This window comes from Eumetopias jubatus, unplaced genomic scaffold, assembly GCF_037043125.1.
Source record: "Eumetopias jubatus isolate StellerSeaLion01/CBP00866 unplaced genomic scaffold, mEumJub1_p1.0 scaffold_1, whole genome shotgun sequence".
NCBI classification, from domain to species: domain Eukaryota; kingdom Metazoa; phylum Chordata; class Mammalia; order Carnivora; family Otariidae; genus Eumetopias; species Eumetopias jubatus.
Window position 1 is genome coordinate 31,905,074 of NW_028274807.1, and position 15,466 is coordinate 31,920,539.

General features: G+C 37.3%; 1 protein-coding gene across 1 annotated transcript in view; it reads right to left on the minus strand.

Moving 5' to 3' along the window:
- ROBO1 (roundabout guidance receptor 1) overlaps positions 1 to 15,466 on the minus strand; it is a 491,348-nt gene that overhangs the window by 27,375 nt on the left and 448,507 nt on the right. Inside the window, exons 21-25 of the mRNA XM_088022787.1 lie at positions 11,539 to 11,693; positions 8,411 to 8,746; positions 6,442 to 6,549; positions 3,602 to 3,743; positions 186 to 434 (exon numbers count right to left, since the gene is read on the minus strand). Of these exons, the coding sequence (XP_087878913.1) occupies positions 186 to 434; positions 3,602 to 3,743; positions 6,442 to 6,549; positions 8,411 to 8,746; positions 11,539 to 11,693 (990 nt within the window). The remainder of the gene's footprint in view (positions 1 to 185; positions 435 to 3,601; positions 3,744 to 6,441; positions 6,550 to 8,410; positions 8,747 to 11,538; positions 11,694 to 15,466) is intronic.

Sequence of the window (15,466 nt, forward strand, 5' to 3'; positions counted from 1 at the left end):
GAGATCAATTAATCTCATGTTCTGGTCAACAGTATTACTTGATATGTTAATTACCGAGGCTTATTGCATGATGATCCTGGTAAAAAGGCTAGATATGAAAATGAGCTCATATAATAGCATTCTACAAATGACACGTAAGAGTGGAAATTATCTGATTTGTCAGCAAAAGGCTAGTGGCAGTGTACCTCCTATCGGGTTGGTGCTGCATGTGGCCAATCTCCTCTGGGCAGTCCTGTAACATGGGCTGGAGTTCTTCCTGTGGGGAGGGGGTCAGAGTGGCAGTGGACTGATGGCTATAAGACACAGCAGCTGGAGAAGAAGCTGCTCCCCGCACAGGGGGCGTGGGGCCTCGCTCATCTTCCTCCTCTTCTAGTTCATCCTGCTGCAAATACATCCTTGCCGGTGGCACGGGACATGGCATTTCTTGGTCATAGCTAAAACAAATGATAAACACACTTAGATTTACTTCAGGTTATGTAAAGAAACGATTGGTATAGTTAGTGGAATATCAGCTTTGAGTTGTTTTTTAATCTCAATGTTGTGAGCCACGTTTAGGGAGTACTGTTAAAAAAAAAAAAAAAAATAGTTCACAGGGCGCCTGGGTGGCTCAGTCATTAAGCATCTGCCTTTGGGTCCCGGAATCGAGCCCCGCACCAGGCTCCCTGCTCAGCGGTGACTCTGCTTCTCCCTCTCCCTCTGACCCTCCCCACTGCTTGTGCTCTCTCTCCTCTCTCTCTCAAATAAATAATCTTTAAAAAAAAATAAAAAATTAAAAATAAATAAATAAATAAAATCAGTTCACTATCACCAAGGTTGGTGAGTGCTACGTATATTTTTTCTCTGAATGATTACAATTTACATCAGCATATTGCAGGCTCTGAGAAGTCATGCAATAGAGGCATCTATTCAGTGCAGTTAAACTTAGTACTTCCTAAATGTGTTGCATGTAGTCTAGCCTTCCACTTCAACATGATGTCTAAAAGATGACTCAGGGATGGTCCTACAGGGGACCTAGAGATGAATGCTAACCTCTGAGAAAAATTACTCTTAAAAATCCTTTCTTGAAAATCCACCTTTTCTCTGAAATTATAATAGATCACTATTTCTTCAGTTGAGCACAAAATGAAGTAGTTGGCTTGCGTTTAGGATGTTGAATAAAAAACACAGTACATAAAATAGTCGATAAACAATAAAATGCCCCACTACTCCTCTGCTACAGCTGTGTGGAAACTCTAGATGGATCTGGGAAACATTCATGCCTTTCTCTTTTCTCCCACCCCAGGGCAGATGGTTATTGATTCAAATGGCAGTAATTTACTGCATTATATAAACTGTGTTCATGTCACCCCTCTCATTCACTCTCTACCACCTGCCTTGTTCACCTGAACTCAGGAAACTTGACGCTCATATAACATGATTTCTTTGTGTCTTCCTTTACTTTACCAATCCTACTACCTCCCTTTGACACTTTTTCTACGTCTCCTTTCTCAACAAAGTAACAGCAATTTGTGTACTCCCCTAAACTAGAAATCTTGTCATCTCACCTTACTCCTCTCTCTTCTACCTTGAACTGTTCCTTGGTTCATCTGTCTCCTCTCTAAAAATCTCCAAAATCTATGACTGTTCTAAAGTCTGTTGTATGTGCTACTGCAATAACCTTTTAATTGATCTCTTTGCCTCCAGTTACTCTACACTTCTGAATCCTCACAGTGCTTCCAAAATTACTTTATTATAATATGCATTACTCTCAGATCATTCATTTGCTGCAAAGTAATACATGGCTCCCTAATTGACTAGAGGGAAATAGACAAATCCCTAAACAAGACATTCGAGTACCTGTATAACCTGGCTTACATCTGCCTTCCCAGCCTCCTCCCCCTCCCTCCCACTGACTCATCTCAGTCCTCCAGGAGGCCACATCTCTGTGTGGTCACAATGTCCATAAAAATCCCTCCTCCTCTTGATTGAGAACCGTATCATTTGTCAAAGTCAAGAACAAAAGCCAAAGGATCAGGAAACCTTCATTCTTCCCACTTTGAATCAGTATCTCCCTTCAGGGCAGAGTTGCATCTCCTGTAGGCTTTTAAAAAACTGTATCCACTTATTTCATTTTAGTCCCTTTACTGGCAGACTAAAATAGCAATAAATGTTAACAGAGCCCAGAAAATGACTTTTTAAAAACTATAGTCAATTCTCAAGTTTTGCAGATCCTATACTTACAAAGTCACTTACTTGCTAAAATTTATTTGTAACCCAAAGTCAATACTCACAGTGAGGAATCTGAGTCACTCCACCTTCTTGTGTCAGTTTTGATACTGCTAACAAGTGTCCTTTCCTCAGTCTATCTAGTGCCACACTGTTCTCAATTTTTTTTTCTTTATATTGATAATTTCCCTGTTTAAAGTAGCCCCCAAGGATAGAGCTTTAGTGTGATGTAGTGTTTCTAAGTGCAAAAGGCTATGACGCGCCCACATAGAGAAAATATGTACATTAGATAAGCTTTGGCCAGGAATGGTCATTCCTGATGGCACTCCTGGCTGTGAGTTCAATGTAAATGAATCAACAATACATATTGCATAAGGTGTCTTTAAACAAAAACACACATAAAACAAGATTATGCATGGATCAGATGACAAAAATGTGTGACCAGAGACTTGCAGGAACCTATCCCTGTATGTCCCCCAGGAGTAATGGCTCAGTATTTGCTCACTAAATGACTGGAAAAACAAAGGTACAGAGTTTTGTTTCCTGGCATACCCGGATCTGTAAAACTATTTTTTATGTGTGGAGAATGAAAGAACGTTGCCTTTATTTTTACAACAGTCACTAAAAAGACCGTATTTTCAGGTAGATTTTATTTATTTTTTGTTAATTCTCTATGTCAAGTGAGTTCTCCTCCATTGGAGGAGAACTCAAGTGAGTTTCTCCTCCATTGAAACAACTGTTTCGCTCTGTTGGTTCAGTTCTATAGAATCTGTAGAGAGAGCGAAACACACTAACTTTCTTATCGCTGTCATATGATATGATTTTTACACTAGTTGAATCGTTGTGAGAGACAATTCAGTGACTTTGAAGTTTCACAGTTTTCAGCATAATGTGATAATATCTAAGAACAAACAAAAGTTTTCAGGATACCTTCGCTGTTGTACAAATTCACACATTTATGTTATGAAAATTCAAGAATATGCAATATCTGAAAATTTGATATTTGAAAATCATAAAATCATATATATGTATGGTTATATATATCATGATACATATGTGGTCTTGTATACATTTTATGTATGTTTATATATGCTTACATATGTAAATTACATGTATGAAACGTAAAGATATATGTAAATTGTGTGTGTGTGTTCTGATTCATAATTCTTAGTTCCAAAAGAAGCTTCCAAGGCACGATTTCATTTTTTTTTTTTTTTTTTTTGCAGCATGAGGATGTTTTTCAAGTCCTTCTAACATAGCAATACTGTTTTTTTCAGAGACAAATGCTTGTGGACCTTAGGAATGTCTCCCCTTAGTGATCTAGTTTAATAATTGCTTCATATGGGTTTAAGGAATCATCCTATTCCACTTACATCCGTTCTGAAATTCTCCTTACCTTTCATCTACGGAAATACTGTACTCTTCACTGTTGCTGTGAGGAGGATGCGCTGGGGGGGGAGGAAGCAGGTCTGCCCAGTTCATGCCACCCTGTTTTGGTACTTTGGGTGTCCGTGCCCCTTTCTTGTGCCCTTGACTCCCTTGAAAAGAAATAAAATCCAAGTCTTTTATTTCTGGCCTCTAAGGTTTTTCTATTATCCACAGGTGAATTATTTCCTGTAAATATGATCGTATAATTCATATATGCAAAAGCAGATAAATAAGCTTTTCTTCATTAATCTTAACAGAAATTTGTACAATAGAAGATGCAACGTATTGCCAAGTTTAACTGCAAAATAAATAGCGAAAAAGCAATAAAACCACAAATGAATTTTACAAGTCATATCATTAATAGTGATCTTCTTACAGCAATTAATTGCATTATGGATTATCACCTAAAACAAATGAGCTGTAGACATATTTTCTGAAGTGCCTTTCTATTATTTAATTGCTGGAACCTAAAATACAATATGATACAGATACGATCTATTAAGAGTTCCACTGTTGCATTAAATCACTGAATATATATAATTTGTACTTGTTCATTGAAATGTTTTAGGCACAATGAAATGACTAGTTTTCATCAGAAAGGCAGGTGCAGATGAAAATTATTGCTGGAGGAACTAATATAACTAACAACAAAAGAAGCAGAGAAATGATTTTTAAAAAGGGATAGAAGTGTTTTTAGCCCCAGTTTCTACAAAATTACGGCTTCGAGTAAAATGATGTTGCTTGAACATTTTTAGTAGTTTGAAACAGCCCAATTATGCAAGTGCTCTCGTATTCTGATTTTGGATTTGGAATATTCTTTAAATGCAGGTAACTGCACATTTTAGAATATTCATTTTAAAATAATTTGGGGTCAAAAGATATTTGAGGATAAAATCATCTTTACCTTCCTCCTCTAATACATCTTTACCTTCCTCCTCTAATATGATACATTTTAGATTCTTATAGAAATTATAGACGATGAGCCTGTAATTGTTTTTCTCATATGATCCCTTAAAATCAGCGAATTTTCTTGGTCTTTATATTTTTAACCTCTCTGAAACAGCTCCAAGTTACACGGTGCATGAAACAGGTCTTGGTATATTCAATGACCCTTATTTTTTTTTTTTTTTAAGTCGCTTTGGAATTTTTGGCCCAATCTGTGCGTTAAGTCAGATGTTCTTGAACTGGTATGTTATTGCACCAAGCATGGGCCAAGGGACTGGCTGTTAGTAATAAATTACAATTCTCAGGCCTCTACCTGTCTGTCTCCATTCTCTCTTCCTTCACTCAGTTGTCCTGTATTGGAAAGACTAGGCACGAATCATGGACTTGACCATACCCAGCACCTTCCTCTTGATTTCTTGGCATACATCTACTCTAATAACTCCATCTGTCCTAAGAGGCCTAACATTACAAATCTCTCCTACACATCACTTGCTTGCCTCATTCTCTCCTCTAATTAACACCAGATTATACATTTTTTTAAAATCTTTTTACCAAATATTCACAGAATACCAAGTAATAAATAGCAGCAGAACACCAAGATCTAGGTCTTTAAGCTGAGGGATGGAGAAAGTCAATTTAAATTAACAACACAGAATCATTTTAATCACAATAATCATAGAATCATTTTCCTCAGGAAGATATGATTTTCTCTCTAAGTGGCTAAGAATGCAAAGATAAAATGGCATGAGATATCAATATATTAAAATATTTTCTATGGTTTTTCTAAGAGTAGATCCTTTTAAAAAATCCCTGTTAATTCAGGGTTTCCTTAGTAAGATTTTAGTTGTTTAAAAAAATCAACATACAGTAGAATAAGAGTAGATCTAAAAAGGCAAAGAGGTATTTCTAAGCTCCTTTAATTCCAATAGGAATAGTTTCAATCAGTGACAACATGTAGGCTTAAAAATGCCAAATCAGCATGCCTTTGTCAAGGGAAGATGATAAAATGCAAGTACCATATTCGTTACAGGAGAGGGGTAAAGACACTGGCTACAAGCCCCTACCAGCAACTTCAATCCAGGTACTGAGAGGTGATATTTCTACACTCTCCTGGAGAAACATACTAGAGGCAAGATCAGTCAGTTCTGATCTCATCGTGGTGTGACTCGCCACATGTTAGTTCTAATAATGAATCGCCTTTAATTAGAAAAACCGGCCTTAAGTACCAGCGAAGCCCCATCTGCAGCCCCTATCAGGAGAACAGGTGGCAAACAGCTGCAACAGCATGACAAGAAGAGGCCTCACCGTGGCTTCGAAGGCTCTTACAAACCCAAGTTAGGAGGTTGCTTTAAGAGGTTTTAGGGCGAGAACTGAGGGAAAGTTACAAAGCTTATCAACAGAGGCAGGTTCCTGTTGTCCCTATGATCTCTTAGGTTTGTGATTTTGCTCAAGGGTCCTCAGATTTTATGTGCTGTATAGCCTGTTTCAAAGAGTAACAAATTTAGCAGATTAAGCATATGCCCAACATTTTTAGTTTTATTTTGGCCAAGGGCAAAAAAAGAAGTTTCAACTGCCTTTAAAGTATAGTCCACGCGTCTGGCTTTATAAAAGTTCATTAACAAGGAGGAGAATGGGATCTTTAATCTTCGTTAGTAAGTAGAACACAAAATGGTTTAGTGAGTGGGCTGTCACTCAAATTGCAGAGAGAAGACCCATGTCCGGAAAAATTCAAATTTTTTAGTGCAGAGACATGTCATGCGTGTACATCAGTTCATTAGCATTCAATCTGTAACAGTGGAATACACCGTTTTTTTTTTTTTTTTAAAGGAGAGATTGACTTTCTCTTTGGTTCCACACACTTACCAGATGTACTACTGCCCCGGTCCGAGCTGTTGTAGGATCCTCCTGTGTTCTGGTCGTATGACTGGTTGTATGGGATAGTTGGAGGAATTGTGTCATTTGCTCGATAATCTAGACATTTCAGATGGAAAAAAACTTTTATTTTCTCTTTGATGCCTTAATCATTTACCAGCAATTAGGCTTTTAAGTTACCATGCTGATCACTTGCTAAACGTATAGAAGCGTAAAGGAGGAAGAGTCAAGAAAAGATAGGCATGTCTCTTTAGGATTTATAAAATCCAAATTCTTTGCATCATCTCCTTCATATAAATAAGACTAAACATAGATATGTACGAATCATATGAGGGACTATTTCTTCGCTTTAAAATATTTAAAAATCAGCTAAGGCAGAAATCGGAATTGCTTGACTTCTTAACTTGAAAAATGTAACAACGAAATAATTTTAACCATAAGAAATCAGGAAAATATCATGTCTGTAAATCATTTTAAAAAATTAAAGTAAAAAGCCCTGAAACTTGTCAGCAAGATGGTATCTAATAAAAAACACATCCATGATAAGAAAACAAAGGATCTCAATCTGCCATGGAAAGGCTTCTGCTTACTTAGGCAAAGGTAAAAATCTAAGTGATAAACTTGCCACTGGAATGTACTGGGTAATAACCCATCAGTTTAGTTGCATTCCAGGTCTTGATTACAGTTGACATACCAAGTCTGGTATAAGCAATATAAACAATAAATAAGAGCTCTGAAATATTTGTTCAGAGGCTTGTCAAACTTTCCAAAGTCCACAGTAAAGCCATATACTAAAGAGGAATGACGTAACAACAGTTGGAATGCCCACTGCAAACTACAGGATTGCAGAAACTGTCCTCTCTTCATAGTGGTCAGCCTTTGTCATGAGCTTGCGCAAAAGTCTTAACAAATATTTCCTGAACTGGGTTTTATGCCAATCAAGTGTTTCCTCAAACTTCGAAAAAGGCTGGATGACTGTATTGTTAAATCAAAATATATAACATTAACTTAATCAAATGGGATGCTTGTCATCTCCAACTGTAATACATTTTATTTTTGAGGAAAATGGTCACAACTCAAGCCTAAAGAAAATAAATCTAAGTCTCTAATTATCTACAATAAGATGTGTCATTTACCTGTACACTTGTGCAAAATTGCCCTGAACTATTCATATTAGAGGATGCTTTTCTTTTCTTTTCTCCCCCCCCCCCAGAGGTACAACTTTGCAAATCATGTTATTAAAGCGGTAGCCTAAACGACTATAAAGAAATCAAATACTTACCTCTCCCAACTCACACATATCATAATAGAGAAACATTCCCCTCAGGCTATAAAATACTATTCCACTGCTACCATTTAACAATTTACTTTAGATTCTATCCTGACAGACTTCAATCAAGTCAACCAAAAAAATTTAGGTTCTAAAATCATACAGACATACACTGCTGCTACATTGCAGCAGTCTTAGGGACCACACGAGGTAGGAGAAATACAACAAATTGAACCACTTCTCCAGCTCAAGCTTAATTTAATTATTTTTCTTCAGTTTGGTATAAAAATGCCATTCATTTATATGACCATGTAGAAGCAATTATCTTCTAATCTCGAGTGGAAAGAATGGGATAGTCTATTTATTTAAAATGTGAGGTATTGGGACGGTTGTACCTCTGCCTTATGAATAAAAGATTGTGCTAAGCAATCCCTTACCTACGATTAAATTTAAATTAATCTCAAAACCATTTGAAAATAGTTACATATTATTATAAAATCAATTTTCCGAGGTTATTGTTGTGCTAATTAACTCTTTGACGCTGGAAATTTTGAAAACAAAGAAATAAGGAAACATGAGTAACAAAAGAAAGATTTCATTTGCTCATCCCAGAGAAGTCTGGACGTGGAGTGCTGAAAGGTTAATGGTACCAAGACAGAAAAGGCTGAGAATAAAGGCAAAGCTCTTCACCTTTGTTCAGTTTGTTTTGCTCCATGATGTTATACTGAATGGGGGCCACTTCCTGTTTCTGCTGTGCGGGCGGTTTCCAGTGCTTCTCGCTGGAGTCCCCACTGCCATTGTTCATGTTGTTGCTGAGGTTTGACTGGATGAGCTGGGTGGTGGCGTAAGGAGTGGGCTGCCCTGATGGATTGACAAAACGCCCATCCTTCAGATTTGGGCTATTGAAGGTTTTCATCTCATTGATTTTGTTACTAAGGTCCACATCACCATAAACAGTTGACTCAGGGAGCATCAGATTTGTTTGTTTGTTATCCAGTTGGTTGTTATAATTGGCTATACAATCAGCTACGTGCAACGGAGAGGAAAAGGAAAAAATCATTCTGCATGGTTATTCGTTTTAAATTTCTCTGTAAGTAGCTTCGTGAGTCACAATAAAATTGTTATGTAAAGTAAGAAGGGGCTTAAATGCGATCAGTAAAAAGGGCCAGGTAGTCATAGGTACTCTCTAAAGAAGGTAATTCAAAATTGAGGAAATGAGAGAGGACGTAGAGAAATTATATAGAGACTGATTCTGAATTTGAATTTAAGATAATTTTCCTTTAACAACCCCATTAATAGGAATTTCACTTAAATAATATATACATGAATATCTTTATGTGCCAAATTTATATGTAGTCTGGAGTTACTGTCCTATCTGAAGCTACTAGTTAGTTGTTGAAGCAACAGAACAAAGAATGTATGTTGAGAATTCAAACCAAAGGCGGGGGGGATCTCTGCCTACACATCAAAGAACTTGAGATTTTAGTATTTTATAAATAACTCTACTCAAAAGATATGAGGAACAGAGGTAAAGGGATAGTAAATAGTGTTTAAGATAATTTTATTGGATCCTCCCTTGGTCATGTAGGATAATCATTATCAGGGAAGGACATTATATAATCATTTTTTCATGGTTTCATAAAGACACCCCGAGAAGTATAAAATGACAATAATGATGATAAAATGAATCATAAGTAACCTGTGTAATTTAATCAAAGAAAGCCTGAAATAATATCTAATTTGTCTATTTCAATTTCCCTCTAATTTGCTTCTCATTGAAGTATTAGGGAATGAAATAACTGATAGAATGTTTAAAATTAAATAAATAGAAATATTTAAAGCCTGCAGCTGAAAATATGGAAACAGCAGGAAGAGCTAAAATCATAATCTAAAGTGGAAAACATTTTTTAAATAAAAAAATTTGTCAAGTTACAATGGTTAAAAATACCATTATTTTATTCATGTAGTTCATAGTAGTAGTAGTTCAGCTCTCTTTGAAGACTGGTTTTCAGCTGGTTATGTTGATGAAAAATTAGCTGAAGACGTAAATGTGAATATAATCTTAAGAGAAATATGCAACTTCTCTGTAATACTGAACTCACCTACTCTGCATTTTAAAAATAAATGATCAGGGAACAGGAATATTTGACTCACCTGGCCTTTAGTAATTCTAACTTCTAGGTATAAAATTTTGTTTAACAGTGGTTAAGAAATATTGTTAAAGACCATAAGGTTCTGCCAATTTCATTTTTCTTTACCAATCTTTCTAAACGAGTGTGAGTCCACAGAATTTTCTGAGATGATAGATATGTTCTACCATATATTCAGCATTGTCTAATTCGGGACCCAACAGACACATGTGGCTACTGCACACTTGAAATGTGTCTAGGGCAAATGAGGAACTGAATTTTAAATTGTATTTTGTTTCATTTAACTGTAAATAGCCACCTGTAGACAGAGGCTACCGTATTGGACAAAACAGCTCTACATATTAATCTAAATGGTTATTGTCATCTTTTGTCTCCTGCAGGGCTCAACCAGTCTTCTTTTTTTTTTTGTAACCATGTGAGCACCTAACTGTACAACTAGAATATGGACTTCTGGAGAACAGGGACATAGTTACATGGATATGTCATATCCATATCCAATGGAAGACTCTGGACTAGTTTTAAGGCTAGACATACAGACTGCTATATGATTTGTTTCTTTATGATGAAAAACCTCTTCATTTAAATGCTATCTTCTATTTCCCTTTTTCTTAGTTCATTTTACTTCTCTACTCATATCTTTTGATTCTTTATGATTCTTTTAATATTTCCCATTTGGGAATGTTGAAGGTTTTCATTTTGTTTTCTGTTTTTTTTTTTTTTTGCAAGAAATCATGAGTAATTTTCTGTTTATTCCTCTCAATATTGCATACTCTACATCCTTATTTTCATGTCATGCTTTAGCATGACGTCATCATGAAGTAATTCACTCACACATATTTCTGAACCAAAAACACACAATATAAAATAAATGCATGCATAAACACCTGCAAAAGATATATATATATATATATATGTATATCTTACATCCTTGGGATTTACTTTTATATAATAAAAATCTGATTTGAAATGAAACAAGACAAAACCAGAGAGGGAGACAGACCATAAGAGACTCTTTAATCTCAGGAAACCAACTGAGGGCTGCTGAAAGGGGGGGGGTGGGAGGGATGGGGTGGTTGGGTGATGGACATTGGGGAGGGTATGTGCCATGGTGAGCGCTGTGAATTGTGTAAGCCTGATGAATCACAGACCTGTACCCGTGAAACAAATAATACATTATATCTTAATAAAAAAATCTGATTTGGAATTTCAGTTAATTTTCATTTATAATTTTTATATTGCTGTTGTACAGTTGCTGTTATTTTTGTTACTGCTATTAAAGAATTTGGTTCACTCTAACTAGAGACTTAGAAACTTTTTGATCTGCTTTATTCCCCACATTCTGAAAATAATTACAAACATAAATTATAAATACATTCATCCTCATGGAGAAGAACGCTTTTGTACAAGTTCTTTCTTCCTTGCTATCTATCCTAGAGTTCATACTCTCCCTTCTCCCATTGCATCCTGGGAAACTCTGGTGGAAGGTGAAGCGTGGAGGTAGAGGGATGAAGAAAATACAGAATCAGGGTAATCTGCTAGGCAACCGTCAACATTTTATGAAAATGTTGACCAAATTTTCCTTTCCAGTGTAGGGAGAGGGGAAGAAATGTATCCTCCTGTGGCCAGTCCTTGTGCTTAGGCTCATGGAGCTGTGTCCGCATCTCTAACCTGGGCGACTGTAGGTGGTCAGGTTGCCATCACTGTTACCATTGCCTGCCGTGCAGCAATTGATGGAGCAGTCATTGTGATTGTTGCCAGTATTAGGCCACGTGTCTGCCAGCCATGGCTGCGTGGCAGGTTCGCTGATGTTCAGAAGTCCTGGCCTAAAGAAAAAAAAAAAAAAATATATATATATATACATGCACATGTTTTATAAATAGCAAATGAGATTTCCCAATCAGACGTCCAACACATTCTTCATCACTGTTCTCACAAATGACTTGGTCAGCTCTGCTGAATGATATTATTATTCCTTTTATTTTACAATTATTTTTTTGACAAGATAACTGTAACGTAATCTAATGTCTTGAGAACTTCTCTCCGTGTATAGGGCCATAACTTTTAAGCGGGCACAGTTGTGCGTCAGACGGAAAACACTGTACTATTTGCGATGCTTTACTTTAGTCCCAGTGATTAAAACTCAAACATGGAATCTAAACATATGGATACCTATATTTTTTAGTGTTTTAGTTGCTGACAGAATACCATAGTGGAGACAGTTTGCATTCCTTCGTTTTTGACCCATTAAAAAAGTCATGATTCTTCTTACAACGTCATTAAAAAAATGGAACAAGCTCCTTTATTCAGATCCTTCACAGTAAGCATATTTGCATACTTTTCTTCAAAACCAAGTCAGAATTAGTGAGTTTGGGGCTCTGTGACATTCTGCAGAGAGGCTTATCAATGTTTCCATGCACAGCTCTGGAAGCTTGTCAGGACTTTCTGATGGTGACAGTGTACACCGCCATAAATCCCTACATAAACAAAGGAAAGCTACTGAATTAAATCTGGTAGAATGAAAAGTGTCCACTATAAGAAATATTAGTGTTCCTGTCTTTTTTGGCACAACACGTTAATGCTCTTTCACTGTGCTTTGGGAATGCAAAGCACATCAATGGCTATTAGAGGGAACCCTGAACCACTAGCTCCAGAGATGCAGACTAGAGTCCAAGCACGGCATTCCTCGTGTCCTTCTCCAACATTGACTCCATTTGATAATTTAGCAAAAGAGGTGATAATGCATGGTGTGCTGTAAGATCCACAATAAACAGGCTGGTGCTGCAGATTCTGCAAAGATTTTCTTCACGGTTTCATTTTCTTTGTCGAAGTGTGATAACCATGCTTCTCATTTCCCCGGGAATCAAGAACCTGACACTTCACCCTTCAGGGTTCCGTGACGCAGAGTCAACTGAGGAAACTCACTAATGCAAATGATGGTTATGTGAAGAATCCTTCACTCCAAAGGAAGAATATGGATTTATAATTTTTATGTCTGTATACATAAGTAGATGTGCATATGTGTATGAATGTTTACTTTTTGCTTACAACGTGTGAGACATTGTCCGGAGTTCTTTACATGTATCAACTCATCTAACTCTTAGAACCATTCCACCAAGTCGTTACTACTATTTCCTGATTTTACAGATGAGGAAACAGACTCCTCAGACGGAAGGTTAAGACACGTGTGCATAGTTATGCAAAGCCAGCGAGTGGCAGAGAGGCTGGGATTCAAGCCCAAGTTCTCTAGCTCTGGAATCCACACTCGAATCCAGGATGCTATAAACATACATATTGGGGAGTGCTGAAATTTCCTAAGGTCATTAAACGTTCGTATAAAAGAAAGAGTGGGGGGGAAATGTCTGCAGTCTCGAAATTCAGAATCATGCTGTTAAAACTGAGCCAATTTATTATTAACATTGTTGATAAAAATGTGCTTCGAAGAGCCAATTTGCTAAACCGTTGAAATTTAAAACATTTAAATGCAAGCTGCATCACAGATATCTGGAGCCTCTGAATAGACGTTGGTTAGAGAAATTCTGCCTCTAGTAATCTTTAGCTTTTCTTATTTTATTTCCTCTTGAACTTAAACCAAGTGTGTTATCACTATAGAAGTTATTAAAAATAAATTTCCATATTTGACATGTAGAAATATTATGGGTCTAAAGTATGGGTCAAGTGGAAATTTTTCAGTCCAACTGAAAAGGTTTCCAAAGGAATAGACAATATTTTTATGCTACCATGATTCTCTCAGAAAAGCACTTTGAGTGTTTTGATATCATGAGCTGAAAGAACTTTCCATATGGATAGGTGATTTCCAACAGGAAGTAAGATTAACAATTCACATCCTGGCTTTGGTTTAAACTTGTATTTGGAATACTAATTATTTGGGGAAGAAAGTGAACCATACATTATTGACCCATAATGAATCTTAAAATGTCATGTGTGTATTTTAGAGGTCTCTGAGGAAGTCAAAGCTCATATGCAGCTACCTTGATAAGGGTGTTAGGAGCTTTTTGAAACTACCAATCTCATAGGCTATTTTTCTGCATTTGAGATGACCTAGCGTATATGAGACAGATTTCGCTGTCCAACAATAAGAAATTAAGCAGAGGTAAAACTCAGTGCTGGTTACGGTAATTAACATGTGTCTAAAATATGTCTTTTTACCATATCATATTAGAGGTTGTATTTTCTTATGAATATATCTGAGTTTGCCTTATTTCTTCCTTGTCTTTTAAAAGACAGTATTATTAGGGAAAAGAAGACACTAGGGATCATAAAACCCAAACTTTTCTTCCAGTTCATATTAAGGGGATAAATTTGTGTCACAAAGGAAAAGAGGGCACTGCATTTAAATAATTAAGTAGCGCTTACTCTCATTTCCTCTGCTCCTCTGATGTCAGATACTCCACTCAAACAAAACAAAACAAAACAAAACAAAAAACAAAAACCTATCTGAAATCCTAAATCACAAAATGAAATACTAGAGGGTCCCAGGGCTGGAGAAAATACTAAGGGGGCCCGGCAGTAAGAGTTGCCTATAGACCGGCTCCTCTTTCCTTTAATTCATAGCCTGAAAAAGCTCTGCAGTCCAGGAAGGAGCAAGGGATAGATTTGAGAGGCCAGTATTTCAGAGAGAAGCAAGGCCTGAGCTCTGTTTCTTTGTCACTTCCCACGGTGAGGAAATGATTTCTTGGCATTCTTTCTGGCCTGATTTTCTTACTCCTTTCTTTAGGACTTCTCCACTGTTCCCAGGTTGATGCTGTGGTTTGGATTTTAAGTAGGGTTTTTGGAAGAGGTGACTGGAATGTCTGAGGTAAGGAAAACAAAGGGATAGGAACAGCTACTTAATACTGCTTCCATGATCCTCCCCTGGATGGTATCCCAAGCCCTTTGCCCTTTCCAAGTTGGGAGGAGGTCTCTTTGCTTAACACAGTCCTCATATGCCCTTTTCTGGGAATAGTTAAATTCACAATTTTGTGAACTAGAAAAGATTTCTGGCTCAGCCTTCTCCTTTATTATATTTCTGGTTGCACCGACTCAACTGTGCCATCGTGGTGAGAAAGCAGCCATGGACAATAGGTTAACAAGTCAGTCTGGGGTATATTCTTATAAAACCTTATTTACAAAACAGGTGGCAGACTGGACTTGGCCCAGGAGCCATAATTTCCTGACACCTGATATAAACAAAAGATAACTGCATTACCTTACGCTAGGTGCTTAACTGTGGTATTTACCCAGCACAAAAAGTTCATGGAGGACACAGCAGGTGAAGCTCAGCAAACTGACAGGGGATGGGGAGCATATTCCGGGCTGATGGAATAAGGACCCAATAGAGAATCTAATATTGGCAGAGTGGCAGGTGCGCTGACGTGGTGGATCGTAGGGTGTGGCACTTAGAGGTGGGGGATGGACCTGCAACACCCTCCAGGTTGCTGGCTTCATGGGCTCTGCTGAATTTAGACTTGGTATTTTAAACATGGTGGGTTCTATTAAAAACGGGAACTAGGGGCGCCTGGGTGGCTCAGTCGTTGGGCATCTGCCTTTGGCTCAGGTCATGATCCCGGGGTCCTGGGATCGAGCCTCCCATCGGGCT